Source organism: Numenius arquata, chromosome 3, assembly GCF_964106895.1.
Source record: "Numenius arquata chromosome 3, bNumArq3.hap1.1, whole genome shotgun sequence".
NCBI classification, from domain to species: domain Eukaryota; kingdom Metazoa; phylum Chordata; class Aves; order Charadriiformes; family Scolopacidae; genus Numenius; species Numenius arquata.
The window spans coordinates 59,336,569-59,354,174 of NC_133578.1; the positions used below are offsets into that span (position 1 = coordinate 59,336,569).

A 17,606-nucleotide genomic window follows, 5' to 3' on the forward strand; every position below is an offset into this window, starting at 1 on the left:
AAATTTAGTTTGTTAATACTTCAAGAGGTGAAGATGACTTAAAACCATATAACAATGCCTTAGGCTGTTAGAGAAAAAAACCCTCTGTTGTATTTCGTATTTTGAAGTATAGAGAAGAAAGATGAAGTGATGTTGCTAGAGTAGCAGAAAAGCATTGGAGCTTGGGAACAGCCTAAAAACATCCCAGGGTTCATTCTCAGTGCTATCCCACTCTGACATTTCCTGAATTATCTAAATATTTGTGTGAGTGTTACTTCTGAGATTCAGCATGTTCCAACAAAACAATCCTGGAAACATAAATTTTCGGCAAAATGACAGGCGTTTTGAAGGTGCACGCTGATTGATGTACTTTCCTACAAAAATGTAGAGCAGGACAGAGCCTGTAAAAGATAGTGGTAGGCTGGATTTGTGTCTCGCATGCCTGGCTCCTGCAATGTAGTTCATTATCACAAGACATTTCAGATAAATATGAAGTAGAGATTACCTCCATAAGTCTGTGAGGGCTTTTGGTAGAGAGAAAGATACCATGCACAACTCTTTTCGCACTGTAGTTTGAGGTTACTAGAGCTAGGTTACGTACGACAAGGACACATTGCTGTCATTCTCCTCCCACGTCCCACGTCCCACTTCCCACTTCCCTTCTACTGCTCCCCTGTTACTCCCTGCACGTTCTGCTACATGACAATACCTCCTCTTTGCACAAGGCCTAGATCTTCCCGACTGAGTCACCAGAAATTCATGTGCAAGTAGGTCATGGGGAAGGGACTGGATCCACCTGAAGCCAAGAGATAGCAATGGGAGAGAATTACACTAGCCCCTGTGGCCATCAGTGAGGAAAATGAACCCCAGCTGCCCCCTGGCATGCTCTCAATTTCAGGAATCTCCCTCACCTGTGTCACCTCTCACACTGACCATGATGTGGTTTTTGACAACTTTCCACTAGAAAGGTGTGAGATGTTTGGTAGGAGGAACTTAGAAGTACTCTGTAAATCACACCCGGTTCCTGCTCTGAGTGTTTTGATGGCTCTCAGGAGCAAAACACTTGAACTCTAGAGAGAAGTTTTCCAACCTTAGAGATCAATCAATACAGAGGTACCAAGAGCTACAGAATGGCCCACCTACAAGAATACCTAAATACCTAAACTAAGTCCATTCAAAGACTTGCAATAATGCCATCAACTAAAATAAGGGTGACTTCTATTACTACAACTTAATATTATAGGTGAATTTAAGTGTAATACCTGTAAACAACAAAGTAATGTATTGAAACAAGTGCATAACTCTTTTCCATGTGCATAGGGCTCTTCAGTAGAAAAAAACTTTCAAAATTCTTTATCCACATTTTGCTAAGCTACATCCATATTCACATACAAGGCTGTGGTAGCCATGGCTGCAGATTTGACTGTCACGTACCAAATTCACTGCATTCTGCCTGCATTAGATTCCTTGATTTTAGTGGAACAGAAAACAAACCTTGAAAAAAGATTATCTATCATCCATTACGCAGAGCAATGAGAGACTGGAAACAATCAAGTAACACGGTGCTATGAAATGAGCTGAAGAACTTGCAGGGATAGTGGTAAGTTAAATTTAATCAGCCCTTTCAACGACCAAGCCAGTGAAGAGTTTTTGCAACAGATTCTCTACTGTTTCTGGACTAAACATGGTACTAGTAAATCTGAGCTGGCTCCTCACGAAACTATCTAAATTGCTTCCAGAGATAAAATGACTCTGGAAACAGCATAGTCAGGAGGTACCTGAGCTCATAAACAATGTCAGTTCTGCAGCTGGCTCTGTACAAAGTCAAAAGCCTCTCTATCTCCATAATTAATTAAATAACAGCACTAATATCCTGACCATTTGTAATCAAGAGCTGCCTGTACATGAATCACAAAAACATTTTATATCTACTCATTAAAATTACAGCAGCCAATGATGCAGCAGGATATTTAGCCTTGGATGTGCGACCAGCAGGTGCTGATGTAGTTGGTGGTATGAGGTGGCCCATTAGCCAGAGGCAATAGGAGACATGCTCCTGATTCAGCCAACGCAGTATGGATCTACATCTGCTTAACTCCCACATGTAGACTGCCCGTTATCTTGCCTTGGTTTGACGTGTTTTACCCCCAGAGATATCACAGCCTGGCAGCACAAACTTTAGGCAGGATCCAACAATAAATCTAACATAAGAAGACTATAATTCTTTGGTTTGATAGTTAGTCATTTGTTTTTCGCCCGTGAAATATGTGTGCAATTACCATGAAATAGGATAAAATCCATTTCAGTTGTTATTTGACATCACCATTGAGCCTCATAAAAGAAAGTGAAGATGTCAATTAATTATATTACCATGAAAAAGCTAATATTGGTAGTGTTTTCAAATCTTGCAGGTGGCTTCATAGAAAGAACCCAACTATTTTTTTTATTTACTATCAGCATTAGTGATATCACAGGCAGCGCAACACAATGTATGTAGACACCTGTAGATGTACTAGTCAATTAGAAAGTGTAATTAGGGAAATGAAAGGAACTGTACTGTACTCACCGGGCTTTACAAGGCTTGTCTTTGTCTCCTTCTTATGCCGAGCCAGCTGCGGGTTCCCTTCACTCATTGTCCCTGGACTGAATTTCTTCCTGGAGAAGTCTCCATCGCTACCAGTGCAAAAAATGATTGGACTGTTTCCAGCATCAGAAGGAGTCTTAACTGGAGATACTGACTGGCTACTAGGACAGCCAGTGTCATCTGAAGAGAAAAGGGAAAACATCAAAATTTCTAACTAATAAGTACATGAATGTTAACAGAATTAAAAAAAAATAAAAATGTTTAGACTACAGCTGTTTACAGTCAGTTACCTGATATGCACAACCCTGGCTCTGAAACCTGGTGAAAAGCTACTAATTTCTCCCAACTTTGTGAAGAAGTCTTGGATACCTTATGGCAGACTAAAATGGCAAGAACCTGTTTCCCTAAGTCTGACAAAATACAAAATCAGGGGCTACGTAACGAAAACTCAGATCTAAGGTAACTTCTCTTGAGTTAGGTAGGTTAGGGAATATTATGGCATGAAGAAACGTACATAAGACACAAGAATGGCTTGTGTAGTGCACACTGGATGAAAAGCAAGCACGGGCCACACGCTCTCCTTCAAGATATGTTCCCACGTGAACAAGTGAACGACCTGCAGCCCATATGCAGGAAGTCAGGATTTTCATTTGACCGGAATTAATAAAGGTTACTCAAAATTGTTTTTCCTTTTAAAGCAACCGTGCTCACAGAGCTCGTCCATTATTGACAAATGGCTGGGAGGTATCTGGTTCTGAAGAGGGTGCGTTATACACAGACTTATTTTATTTAAAGCCAAATTCCTCTTGAGGGCACACCAACACTTCATGGCATCAGCAGCCACCCCAGGAACAGACCCGTGTTCCTGGCCTCCAGGAATACTAACACTTCAGTTCTTCACAATTAAATGCAAAATAAGAAGTCTGACTCCAGGTGAAATCCACATATCAAACACCCTCTTCATCTAATCACATCTCCTGTAATCTCAAGTAATCACAGGTCCCCTAAAAGTCATGGTGGTTTTAGAGATACACCACAAAAACAAACAGGCTACTCTGACACTGGGAAGCCTTGAATATTTACTCTCCTGGAGAAATGTAATTGTTTGTTCTTTCCCAGGACAAAATGAAAGCTGCTATCTCCATTATGCAACTGCACTCTGCTTCTGGTGCATTATCTTTACCTAACATGAAACTCAAAGAAATACCTGCAACTGAGCCAAATGATTTGCATGACCATGTTGCACTTCCCACTTCCACCCTGTTTATAATTTAGGTCAAGTCTGATCTTGCAACGAGCTTTGCATGGGCAGATTGTTTAAAAAGTCAGTATATGACTGTGCATTTATAAGGCAAAAGGAGTACTCCATAACTATTTAACCCCCTTCCTGCCCTCCTCCTCCCCTCCCAAGGAATGAGCATCTATTGCTGCCCTCAGGCCAGTAAAACAACCTCATCCTTTCTTGTGAGCCAGTTTTCCTTCATGCCTGGCCAGTTACTCTACCCTCACCTGTTTGTTCCAGTGTTCTGCTTATCGTTTCTCCATGTCCTGCCTTCAGTGCTGAGCAAAGTACCTAAAAGTGCTGACCACCCAAAGCATGGTAGATGCATCAGGATGTGACAGAAGCCCCAGGTGCTGCTGCCCGGCCCCTTTGAGCTGCCAGACACGACGCCGAGCCACGGGGGCAGCCCAGCACACCGCCAGAATTACCTCCCAAGGCACAGAGGGCCGTGACGGTGCAAAGCACCTCATCCAGCTTAATCATCTTAGATTTCTTCAAACCAGCTCAGTTAAGCCTACAAGCATCTCCTCTTGCCGCTCTCCTTTTGCATCTCCTTTTGAAACATCCTGCTGCTGCCTTTTGCAACTCAAAGTTAGCTTGTAGAAAAATAATGGGAAAGAGAAGACTGCTAGTCAGGTTCTCAGCCCATCCCCACGCTCATCCTGACTAAAGCAGATTGCTGCCCATGATTTTTAGCTTATGTCTTATCCTTTCCATTCCCATCGGCATTACAGTATAACTCAACACACAGAAGAGAGAAGGTGGCAATTTCCTCCCGGATCAGCACCCGTTTCCTTTCCTCAAGGGTTCAGAGTGTCTTCTGGAGGCTGAACGAACGCTACCTACAGGGCCATGCACCAGCACGGCTGAGTGAGCTTCTGAACTGCATATAACCCGTTCCTTTACCTATGTCCACAGTGGCTTCTCTTTAGAAGCACACAAACATTTATAAGTAAATATAATTTTAAAAGTGCGGGTTCATGCAGTTTATTTTTAATTATGACGTTTCAACTTAGATGTTTCTCTATGTGGCACTATTTTCAAAGTTTTTTGTTTTTTTTTTTTTAAAAAAAAAGACAAAGAAATTATGTACTTAATTTCTCCACCAATAAAATCACTGCAATACCTGGACAGGCTCTGCAGACCTCACAGATGTGTTTTATATGGGAGACTTTATGTACAAATAACTACTAAAGCTGTTGGCTGTAGGCTACCTGGGAGAACCTCAGGAGCTGATAAAACCTTTAAACAGTGAAAGAACTAAGCTACAGTGTTAAGAATTAGGCGGAAAAAAAAATACATAAAACTAACTGCAATAACGAAATAGAGTAGCTAAAGAAAGCATGCAGAAATAGCATTAAAAGAATATTTTAATTACCAACCTGCCATTGCCTCTGATATCATACTACTGACACTGTATGATCAGATTATGTCATATCTACATATCCTCGTTTTACCCTTAAGGACTTCAGCTTTCCTTGCAATGGGGCATTTATTTAGGAGCAAATGAGCCTGGCACAAAGAACAATAGCTCTTCTCTACTCACACCACTGGTGACCTTCAGACACACCAATAACCAGGTGAGCATTCCCACTCCAGCTGAAGTAAATGAATGATTTTACTGTACTCTCTTCTCCTCTGATCATTTGCTAATTTTTATGTCATGTATGACTTCTACTCCTTCTACCTAGTACCAGCCAGAAACGTGAACAGCATGACAAACTTTCCAAATCTAGGGCAAGCTGCAGAGAAACATTTTTCTGTGTCAGCTTTTTGCAGTGCCTTTGCAATAACCAAAATGTTTGCTATCATCGCAGAAGGGAACAGCTGCACACAAAATGCCGGTGCCCACCAGCAAAGGCAAGCAAAGCTCTGCTGTACACTGTGGGAAACCCCCTCACGGCCCACCTGCAGCTCACCGTGGTGGCACATGGAAAAGTCCTGCTGAACACCGAGGTGCTATCCGGCTGCTCAGGGCACGTCAAATTGCCCGCACTTACCTTCATTCTTCCCTGCTACCAGAGCCTTAAAGGGCAATTTAATTGGTTTTAATATCGTAGGTGAACACCCCACAGAAGAGCTGCAGACTTCCCCACGGACCCCGACTCTGCATCAAGCTGATGTCTCCTCGGTCCTGCAGGCAGCCTGGCCACCCGCCCCACTCACTGCTGCTCCTTGCCCACAAGGGGAAGGATGCAACTGCCCCAGTGTGGGTTCAGTGCTTTCCACAGACCTGTAGGCTCCTCCAAAATGCCGCTGACAACTCCGACTGAAGAAGTGACCTTGAGCCGGCAATGTGCTCTTGTGGCCAAGAAGGCCAATGGCATCCTGAGGTGCATGAAAAAGAGTGTGACCAGCAGGTCGAGGGAGGTTATCCTCCCCCTCTACTCTGCCCTGGGGAGGCCCCATCTGGAGTACTGTGTCCAGTTCTGGGCTCCCCAGTTCAAGAAGGACAGGGAACTGCTGGAGGGGGTACAGCAGAGGACCACAAAGGTGATTAGGGGCCTGGAGCATCCCTCTTACGAGGAAAGGCTGAGGGACTCGGGTCTTTTTAGTCTGAAGAAGAGAAGACTGAGCAGGGATCTTATCAATGATTATAAATACTTAAAGGGAGGGTGTCAGGAGGATGGGGCCAGTCATTTTTCAGTGGTGCCCAGTGACAGGACAAGAGGTAACGGGCACAAACTTGAACGTAGGAAGTTCCATCTAAATATGAGAAGGAACTTCTTCACTTTGAGGGTGGCAGAGCACTGGAACAGCCTGCCCAGAGAGGTGGTGGAGTCTCCATCTCTAGAGACATTCAAAACCGCCTGGACACGTTCCTGTGCATCCTGCTCTAGGTGGACCTGCTCTGGCAGGGTGGTTGGACTAGATGATCTCCAGAGGTCCCTTCCAACCTCATATCATTCTGCGATTCTGTGATTCTGTGAGTTGAAGACCTCCACCTGCCCGGAAATGGGCCAAGATAAGGAATCTGTCTCCAAAGTAGGCAATGGGGTAACAGGAGCAGACAAGCCCATGATGGGATTCACTTTCTGCTGAAGACGTGATGTGAACATAGTTTTCAGCAAGGTCAGTTAAGAATTCAGTCCTGTAAGTCAGCAAGAGTTTTGCCCCAGTAAGGGTTTCAGGAATACAGATAGACCTGATTTACCTTCTCAGGCACGTTCGCATCAGGAAGACAGAAGAGAGGAAGCTGGCAAATACTGCTGTGAAAGTCCATACTTCTGATCTTGCCTGTATTATTTACTTGCACAAGGGGGAAAACCACATAAATTTATAACACACGACTTTTATTGCTTGCTTAGCAATATTCATGGTGTCTTTTTTCACAGTGGCCTCCTAAGAGCGTTCTGGGAGTAGACTTTTCCTTTGAACATCAGCTGGATTTCATCACTGAAACTCTGCATCTAAGCTCTCTCCCAGATCAGACACGCTTGCCAAGTTTCAAAGCCAAGCACGGGATAGTGTCTCCTCAAACAAACAATCAGGGAAGTTGCTCAGAGCACTCTGACATTTGCATGCACTGATTAGCTTTCAAATAGTAAAGTCAAAGTATAAACAACAGTGTTAAAGATAATAGTACTCCAACGACCGACAAAAACATTGTTCTTATAGACTTTAAGGGCATATATTGTGACTTGATAATTTTCTCTGATTTTCTGGGCACAGAGACTTTAGAAGTTTTACTGGAATATGCCTTAGAGCCTTCTTTAGAAAAATACTGCCTTTTCCTGAAGACCTCAAGAAATACTGAATTTACAACCTCTTTATATAATCCATCCAAATAATTAATGATGCTCTCGCTGAGGAACCACTGACTTATTTCCACCGTCACTCCCAGCCGTCAGATCTAGTTATGCACTTTGATAAGTCTGAACTGTCCGTCCCTACCTCATCCCTTGTCCCACTTTCATCTTCTTTTAAAGTTCCCTTGACCAACGTTCAGGCTGTATATACCCTGTATTTCCGCTAAGAAATGTGGATTCCAGAATTAAACACATGCCTCTGATAAACTTTTACCAGTTCTGTGTACTGAGACAAAAGCTGTTTCTTGACTTTTCCTAATGGTTTCCTTTCCATTCATTCCAGGATCTGTTAGTCCGGGTAGCCATGGCTCTGCCAGGATGGCACATCAAGAGCTGGCTATTGACGGTGAACCACCAAGGGCATTTCAGAATTTTTCAGGATAATCTCCCAATCTCCTTGTGTGCTCCACATTTTTTGACCCCCTGTGTGTTGCTTTGGTATTCTTTTTGTGACTGGTCTTGTAGCACGGGAGGGTTTTATGCATTAATGAAAGTTGCTGACAGACACCAAAGGGAATATATCACCCAGCTTCCACCTGCTGGGGCTCCTTCTGTTGTAAATGGAGAGAAAGGGGCTCCTCTGAAGGGTTAGTCAGGACAATAGCCCAATTTAGGCTTCTCCAGTCATCCCACTACTCTGAGTCACTCTCTGGAGGATCTCCTCTCTTTCCACTGATGAGCACAGCCACTGCTGTGACTCGGGCAGCAGAAGCAGTGAGGTGTAAGGGCTCACCGCCCGGTCAGAAACCATTGCTAACAGATTCACAATGTCATTCTGGAACAACTGGGCGACACAAAGGACCACAGTAAAGGCAGCAGGATGAGACATAATGGTATAAAATGAGTAGTACATGTAGAAAGACAGAGGTGGAGCATATTCCCACGCACACCATCAGGCTCTCAATAAGCAGGAGTCTAACTCCTACCTCATCACGGCACTGAATGGCCCTCTGGAGGCACCCTCGTCTGCCCAGCAACGACTGAGGGAGCACAACGTAAGGTTAAGAAGTTTGAATATTGTCCTCAGCTCCTATTTGTACTAAATATTTAATTTTTACTGCAGCCATTCCAGTAGGTGATTTTATGTACTCTAGAAGTTTAGTCATTTGCTACAAACAGTTTGTCACCTGCAAACCTGCAAAAGCACAGTGTTAAAAAACTGTTTCATAATTTCATTAAGAGTAGAGTCCTAAAAATGCTACTAGTTTTAGTCCTTCTGATCAATCCTAAACTAATTTTACAGCTATTTTTTAAGATCTGTTGGGGTTGGTATTTAATAAAATTAATCAGAACATCACGTGCTTGTGAGGCAAGTGTCTTACCAGAAGTCAAACACACTAAAGCAAAGCAGAAAAGCAACCAGAACTACAGCCCTGTCAGGAAAAGAGAGGAGGTTTATTTGACAAGGTCTACTTATACAAAATCCTGCTAAGCAAATTAATTCCACATTTAATCTCTAAGTCTCTGCGGGCAGAACTTAACTCTGCTCCATTTTGCCTGTGAACGAAGGCAGGCTACCAGCTTCACCACTCCCTGGGGTCACCCAGGAGGTTGGGCAAACTCTTGTCCTTGAAGGTCTTCTAGACTCAGATAGACAAAGCCATGGCTGATGTGATGTACTGCTGGAAACAGTCCTGCTTCAAAAAATGGGCTGGATGAAATGATCTCCAGGGGTCCCATACAACCTCATGCTTAGGCTCATACTTTTCCTTTACATTTTTTAGATATTCCACAGCTGGGAACCACCCCGTTTTTCCCAGTCCATCTTTCAAGCTGGAACTATTGACTTTAATGTTCTAGTTATAAAATCTAACCCAGTAGCTCATCAGTAAAATCAAGATTAAAAATGTTCAACTCCTGATTGTTGCTGCGGTTCCTATCACTAACATAGAGGCAATTTTTACACCCGTTCCTCACCATCCCCTTCGACCTTTGCCTCATTCACACCCAGAGGATGACCACTAACGAAAACTTAGTCACTGCTGAAAACTTAGTATGGAAGCTGCTCACTGAATTCAACAAGACGTCCTCTCTGGTCGCTCACAGCATGGCATAAATGGTGACAGGCTCGCGTAGTGTAGAAGAGGAGAGAGGAAGGTGAAAGAAGATGGACTGACCCTCTCCTAGAGCTTGCGCATCTTTTACCATGAAGTATTTCCCCTGAACATGTCCTTAGAGGTATCAGCTCTTCACCTGGCTGCACAATAGCTAAGTTACACTGAAGCAGCAAATTTTAATTGACTTTGGCAGCAAATGATGCCTCTACTAATGTTCCTTCTATTTGAACATTTCACTAATAAGCAGGACTGATGTGAGTTCTCGGAAACCATCTGAAAAAAAGGACTATATAATTGCAGTTTACTGGCTTTGCCATTACATTTATAGCACCACTAATGGTATTAGTATCACAGAAAAAAAGCATCAAAGCTTAGTACTAAAACTATCAATAAAAATAGTACTGTTACTAGGAGAGCGCTTTGGTCAGGAATAGCACACCTCCTAGAGTTTTGATAGCACATCACAGATAACATTTGGACAAGGGTTTTAAGATGATAAAGGACTGAAAATCTATTTGAAAAATTTAAAGAAAAGTTTTAACCAAAGGTCAGGAGAGGAAGGAGTCTGAAAAAGAGACAAAGAAGAGTTTTGGCTGTTAGGTAGGGGTTTTTTACGCACTTCAGTAGACCTCACTAACCTCTTCTGAGACCAATAGCTGGAAGTGGAGCCACTGCCGCTACCTCTGGTGGGAGAGCTTTGACTACATCATGCGTAAAAAATATTACCCAATTCATATTAACATTTTGTGAAAAGTACGTATACACAGACAGGTTTCTGTGCATGTGGTTTTACATGCTTAATTCACTCATGCAGCAAAGGAAAAAATTATAAATATCCTATCCAATTTTGAAGGTAACATTTTTGGAAATAAAAACGTTTGATAGACCACACTGAAATTTGTACCTGTTCCTCAAATGGCATAATATGTTATACTCCTTTTGTTCCCATATAGCTCTGCCTCCGTGGCTGACAGCACATGACTGTGACCCTCACAGCTTCAACATCACCTCATAACATTGCACTGTTTACCTTCTACAGATGCTTGGAAACCACATATTGTTGGTTTATGCATTCTGGTTTTTTTTTTTAATTGCCACCAAACCCAGACTGAGCACCACCACAGAACTCACTCACTGTACTTGGTGATACATATATCTCAAAACACTGTACCAAACTTTCAAGGACATATATTAAACTTGTAAATGTAGTGTTAAAACATGTCATTTAGAATTTATTTTAAAATATCAAGATTCTTTTAATACAAAAAAAAATAAAAACCTTCTGATTAAAGGTTCGTTTCTGCTACAAGTTTGATGTTCTTCAAGATGCATGGCAGCATTCAACTGAATAGAAAATTGCATGAAAAGCACTTTAAAACAAAAGTATTAGGTTAGGCATTAGCGGCAAAGAAAATACACGATATAGTTTAGAATTCAGTCCATAGTACACAGCAAGCTGCGACAAACAGGGCAGTAGAAAGGGCGAGGTACTGACTGTTCTCAGGACACCATCCAAAACGCGCCAGAGACAATGGGATCTCTTCGACTGACCTCAGGAGGCTCTGGGTCGGGCTTTTAAAGGTTCACAGTGCTGACAGATACATAAAAAGGTGACAACAAACATTCAAAAGGTCAAATATTTTGGCTTCCAGATGTTGGTTGTGTGGCCCAGGAACAAAAGGATCGTTACTTAGTAAGAGGGAATAAATAGCGAAGCTGAAAGGGAAGCAGGGAAAGGCCAAAAACTGAGGAACGGGCAGGCTTTGCTCTTTAGTACCTAGGAACTTTTCTCATTTCCATGTTTGGAACAGATCTCTGCACCACAGAAACAGAACTGGTGGCTAACAACATGAAGCTTAATAAATTATTGCCCGTAATCCAGCCCAGCAGGAAATTCTCCAGGGAAGCAGCAGTGAGACAAGGAAGCATGTCACCAGGGTCACCCTTACGCAAAGGCCATACTCCCATTTTTGAAAGCAGATTTTGTTTCACCGTTTTTGCAAATTAATATTGCAGTGATTACTGAACTGCCTTACAGAGCCCTGCAAACCAACGCACGGAAGACCTCCACTTCAGAAGTTTGGAAAAAGGCAAAGGGACTGTGGAAAAGTGTAGCATAAAGGACTGCAGGAAAGAGAAGCTAACTTTCAGTATCACATACGTGTGCCCTTTTAAGCATGTCTCTTTGATTCAGTAACTCAGACTGAAAAAATGACAAATAAACCTGTAAGGAACTATTTAAACAAAATATTTCTTATGATGAGAAACAAGAATAATGACAGAGCTCACTGTTTCTATAATAATACATACATATATACATACATATATATACACACAAATAATAGAGGTAATTATTTTCAGTAATTCATAATAACTCTCTGGCCTCAATCTGTTGATTTGTTAAAATACTGAAGATTTGTTTTCCTTCATCTTTTTCTATTCAGAAATAGGTTTGTAGCAGTGCAGCCTCCCCGGCTAGCTGGTTTACAACACGACCTACTTCAGTGCTCTAGCAAAGAAATTATTTACCGGAGCGTGAGCAGGTACAGCATTTCATCCAGTAACACCCGTACAACGCTCTTCCTCCTCCGATCTGTGGCTAGCAATACGGGTGGCACATTCACATTGACTTTAATAAGCCTGCCTGAAGCCTACATGCTTTTTTTTTTGTCATACGCACTGCAATCTCAGCCCCAGCATCCATCCACAGCTGGGCCCGTTGGCAAATAATCTCCACGTTCTCCAAGGGGACAGTGCAGAGGAGCAAGCGAGCAGAGGGCACGGTAACACTGAGATTCCTCTTGCAGCACTTGCACCCTGGGCTTACAGAGCAGCCAGGGCACCGCAGCATATTTATTGTGACACGCATGTGAAGAGCAAGATTTTTTAAAAAATCTTTACACCAGAAAAGAACAAGTTATGAAATGAGCACTGAACCCCAGACCTTGACATTTGAAAAAAAAAAGCAAAAAAGAAGTTTCAACTTCCGTTTTTGAAAACTTTGCTGGAGTGAGCCACAACCATTCAAATACAGAAACACCACTGTTTTTCAATGGCCAACAGTACTACGCAGTCCAGCTAAAAAAGGCAATTTGCAGGTAAGCCCAGGAAAAGAGGAACCATTCGCTATGGGAACAAACCAGGTCCTCTGCCCCATAAAGCCTTTTGCTGAACTGATTATTAAATCAGCACAAGTGCTTCCTGAAAAGCTGCCTCTCCGCTAGCGAAGCACCGCTGCGTTACCTGCGGAAGCTCAGGCGGCCGGCTTCTGGAGAAAGGCTGAAGGAAATCTTCGGCGTTGCTACGAAGGTAGCATGTAACAGCTCCTCTTCATAAGGAGAAATTTAAAAATATATCCCAAACTAACTTCCTTTTGAAATGAAAAGCTACACAGACTGTTACCGAGCTTAGCACGTCCAGGCTGCCTCCGCTCCACTACGCCGCTGGCTCGGTACCAACAGGACGCGTACACAGAAATCAGGGATAACGCCCCGCCCTGAGTATCCTATTTCTTGCAAGGCAAGCACTGTAACTGGAATTACCAAAGGCAGCCCCGCGGCCGCTCTGCCACGGACCCGTGAGCCGACGGTTCGTTCGCGATGTTTAACCTCGTGCTCTCCTCCCGACGGAGGCGGAGAGCCCGCCCAGACGCTTCCCAGCCAAAGCCAACTTATGGGGAAAACACACACGACACGGGCCAACGCTCGGTAGCAGCCGAGCCAGAGGAAGCTGCTGGGAAAGTGTGTTTTTTTTTTCTTTCACCGTTTGACATCAGACAAGTTCCGTGGCCGACATCCAAGCCGAAGGAGGGCAGCGGCTGGAGGAAGAGAAGCGCTCCCGCATCAAACGACAAAGAGGAGCCCAGAGGCGCTCCGGTTTTAGGGAGGGATTGCGCACGGTCGGCTCAGCCTGCCGACACTGCACCCAGACAGCACCCGTGTTCGCTTGGCAGAAACAAAGAATATTAAAAACACATTTTGCCGGGGATATCACAGATAAGATTAACAGTCTCACCCTGTTTCGTGTGGACTTGCAAAGCAAAACTGACACAAAGTCAACTGTAAATAACTGACCAACACCATCAACTGAGTCTCTGATCCAGTCCCACACGACAAAGAGGGAGCTGATCACGCAAATTTAAAACTTATCTCAGCCAGAACTAGCAACTTCTTCAAAAGAAACCAGACATTAAAACAAAGTGTCTCTTGTCTGTTGCCAAGAGGTATTTTTTTGTGCTCACAGCACTGCCACCGTTCCCAAAGGTTCCTCCTACCTAAACCAATATGAACAATACCTGGAAGACCCCGCTGCTCTCATTTAGAGAGAAAGAACTCCCAAGCCTTCACGTATGTGTTGGGATCAATGTAAGCATGTAGGGAAAATGGACAATCTCAGAAGCTATAGGGAATCAAGCAGGAAATATGTATGCAAATAGACAAGGAAAAAAAATAGCATTTCTACTGAGGGAAAAAGAAATCTACTGATCATAACCACTTGGTGTCAATAATAAAGGAAGAAAGGTAGAGAGCAACTTGTCAAGAGAAGGATAAAGAGGAAAGGAATTATTCCAGGGGTCAATTCACACTATCTTCTACTTATCAAGAACCTTTTGGAGTTTAATGCTCCAAAGAAGTTACAAAAAAGACATTTATCCAAATGCTCATGAGCTTTTTCATACTGCCATCACACCATCATCCATTGTATTACTCATCTGGTCACCTCTTCCAAATTTATTACCTGCTAATTTTAAACATGCTTTCTGCGCACACCACTTCCCAGTTAGGATGGTAAGTGCCCAGCCAGGCACCAGCAGGGGCAGGTTAGAGGCTCCTCCACTCAGCTCTCCATGCAGCTCTTTGCCATCCCCTCCCCAGCGACGGGAACCAGCAGCCACCTGCTGCTGCCAGGGAATTTCAATCTCAATCAGACATACGGCGATGCGGAAGGATTATACGCAGAAGGCAGGCACGTCAGAGCATGAGGCAACCAAGTCAGTGAGTGTTGTCGTACCTGCACCAACGTGAAAGCCCACCAAACCTACCAACAGCAAAACCACATCCTGGGGTGGAGGAGAGGGCCGTGGGTGGTCCTTGAGGAGTCCCAGCACTCAGGCTGGGTAGCCCATACCTGTACGGGTGCTGCAGGCAGCTCGAGCAGCACAAGGATTGCACGGGGGGGGGGGGGGAAAATCAAACTAACTCAACACAGCATTCACGGAAGAATAAAAGATGGATAAAGGAAATAAAAATGCGACCAGTTGTGCTTAAGAGGCAGGTTCAGAGACCAGCATCACGGTCTTGAATACCTCCGTGAAAGGCACCTTAGAACTGTCAGTTCCTGAGATCAGACACACCCAGAGTAAATACAGAGCTCTGCTGGGACTCGGGACACAGCCCGTACAGCGCAGTGGGACAGCAAGGGCATCACCTTGGCAGTTCTGTGTTCAGTAGATCTCAAGAACGTGATACAGAACCAAAAGATACCATAAAACAGAAGGTCAGGAACCAGGATGAAAGGCTTGTCAACAGGGAAAAAAATCAGGATAAAAAGCAGCCATTTGGGAGAGATCATAAAAATAATGTATTTCTAGAAAGCTTCAAAAGATTTTACTCAAACAGGTAAGGTGGTGGGAGTCAAAAGGCATGGCAAAAAAACTTCAGCATGTTGTTTGTTTAACGCTCTGCATTGTTCATTAAACAATAACAAAATAGATCATTCCAGTGAGCCTGAATTGCAAAATCTATCCAAGCTAAGAAGGAAATGGTAGTCTCAAACATGGATATTGTGTTCCACAGTTAGGAAAATTGACTGTCCTTGTACACAGTGTTCAATACACTGCATTTTGTTAAAGGAATAAAAAAAATAATAATCTGATCCACTGCAGTGAAGACAAAGATAAATACGAGTGTTTCTGGCTGTTCTCAGGAAAGCCTTTGATAATTTAAATACTTTATGAACAAACAAAAAGGAAGTTCAGGAGCTTGCTCTAATATTATCTATTACAAAAATGCCTGTTATAATTCAGATTTTTAGTCAGATGGAAATGTTGTGCTCTTCAAAATACTATTAAAACCCAAATTCTAGTCACCAAAATATCTTTAAAATTACCACACACACATAGAGCCCAAGGTGTTCATGATGTGACCCTCAATGCTGTTATCCACGTGCATAATGTCATACATGGCGAAGAGGTTCACTGAATTAAAAGATTACTCACCACTAGTAGGTATCTGAGTCATTCACTGCTAGTTGAGGGACTTAAATTGTGCTAAACTCTACACAGGACAAATATTTAACATTAAAAAAAAAATCTGGTTTCAAGTTGTCCCCGAAGTAAAGGGATATACTGATTTTGAAGAGCAAATGACATTTTCGTGGTCTGCAGTTGGAGCGCAGGAATTTACTTCTGGTATAGCACCTAGCCAGTGCCCTCTCTACAGAGAAGATACCGTGCCTGGCGACATGCTTGTCAGGAGAAGACTGAATTCTCATATAAACAAAATTCACTTCAGTAAGAGAGTGAAAACTTCACCTACGCATTTTGTTCCGATTCATGCATGGAGATTGCTGTCACAAAACTAAAAGGAACTGCGGTATTTGACCCATGTCTGATGCCCTTAATGGCAACTCCCCTCTGTAACAGACTCTTTGGCTTACGTACGGGTTTTTCAGAATGCCTCAACCCCACACCGCGGTTTCTAAGGCAAATCGTTCTCCTTAAAGCAACTATTCTGCCGCAGTAAAACCGCCAACTTTTTAGCAGCGGATAGCAGAACTCGAAATGGAAACATCTGGTGTTGCTTATGGACACGTATTAAAAGAACAGATACTGGATTTCCCTGGAAAAATCAATGGTTGCCCTTCTTCATCTGCAAAGCGGGATGCTCTGCAGGCTCCACCAGAGCCCAACGCACGGATGCTGCGTCTGGGGGTGACAGCGAAGCCTCGGGGGTTGGCGTGATGGAGCCCACCGTGTCCCCTAGGTTGAGGACCGAGGCGGGGGAGGGAGGGGTGTCTGTTTGCGGTACCTGAGCAGAAGCTATTGCTGCTGACGGTCCTGCCGGAGCCCCCGGAGGAACTGGGCGGGTTGAATTCCCGGCTCTCCTCTTCCGAAAAAGGCGACTCGGAAGCGGGGGATACCTTCTGCTGCGGCCGGAGGACCAGGCGGGGGATGCGGCTGCGGGATACTTCCTTCTCCAGCTGCCCCTTCTGCTCCTGTTCGGGAGGGGACATCCCGGCGTCAGGGACCCCTCGGATGCGGGGGATGCAGGGACCCCTCCTCCTGCCAGCATCCCGCAGGGGCAGGCGAACCCCGGCCCCCCCGCCACTGCAAAGCAGTGGCGGGGGGGCCGGGGTTCGCCTGCCCCTGCATCTCCTCGGTCCATGCATCTCCTGCCCCTGCCTCTCCTCGGTTCCCGCATCCATCCCTCCACCCCCGGCTCCTCACCTTGCTCTCCCGCAGAGGCCCCATGGCTCCTCAGTCACCGCGCAGCCGGGGACGGGCACCTGGCATGGGCGAGAGGGATGCGCTAAGCCCGGGCTCGCTGCTTCTGCCGCCGCTCCTCCTGCCGCCGCTGCCGCTGCCGCTGCGGCGCTGGGGGTGGCGGAGCCCGGCCCGGCCCCGCCGCCGCTCCCCGCCCCGACACGTGGTGCCGCCGCCGGCCCCGCCGCGCCCGGGGCCACCCCTGCCACCCGCCGCAAGGGCGCCGAGCAGGTGCGGGGGGGACGGGGGGACGGGGAGCACCCCCCCTGCCCGGCTCGGCATCCCTCGGGCGGCATCCGCACCCCCTCGGCACCGCTGGCGGCTCCCCGCCCGCCCCCCGGTCGCGGAAGGTTTTAAGGGGCGTCCAGATGTTAAAATCTGGGGAGGCTTGAGCGCGGCAGCGTGTCTGTCT

The 17,606-nt window shown here is 44.9% G+C and overlaps 1 protein-coding gene across 1 annotated transcript in view; it reads right to left on the reverse strand.

Annotated features, from left to right (window-relative positions):
• Nucleotides 1–17,295, reverse strand: part of SYBU (syntabulin) — a gene marked incomplete at its 3' end in the record, with an annotated part of 41,470 nt that extends 24,175 nt beyond the window's left edge. Inside the window, exons 1-3 of the mRNA XM_074145300.1 lie at nucleotides 17,159–17,295; nucleotides 16,740–16,926; nucleotides 2,546–2,743 (exon numbers count right to left, since the gene is read on the reverse strand). Coding sequence (XP_074001401.1) covers nucleotides 2,546–2,743; nucleotides 16,740–16,926; nucleotides 17,159–17,182 — 409 coding nt within the window. The remainder of the gene's footprint in view (nucleotides 1–2,545; nucleotides 2,744–16,739; nucleotides 16,927–17,158) is intronic.
• Between the last annotated feature and the right edge of the window lie 311 nt (nucleotides 17,296–17,606).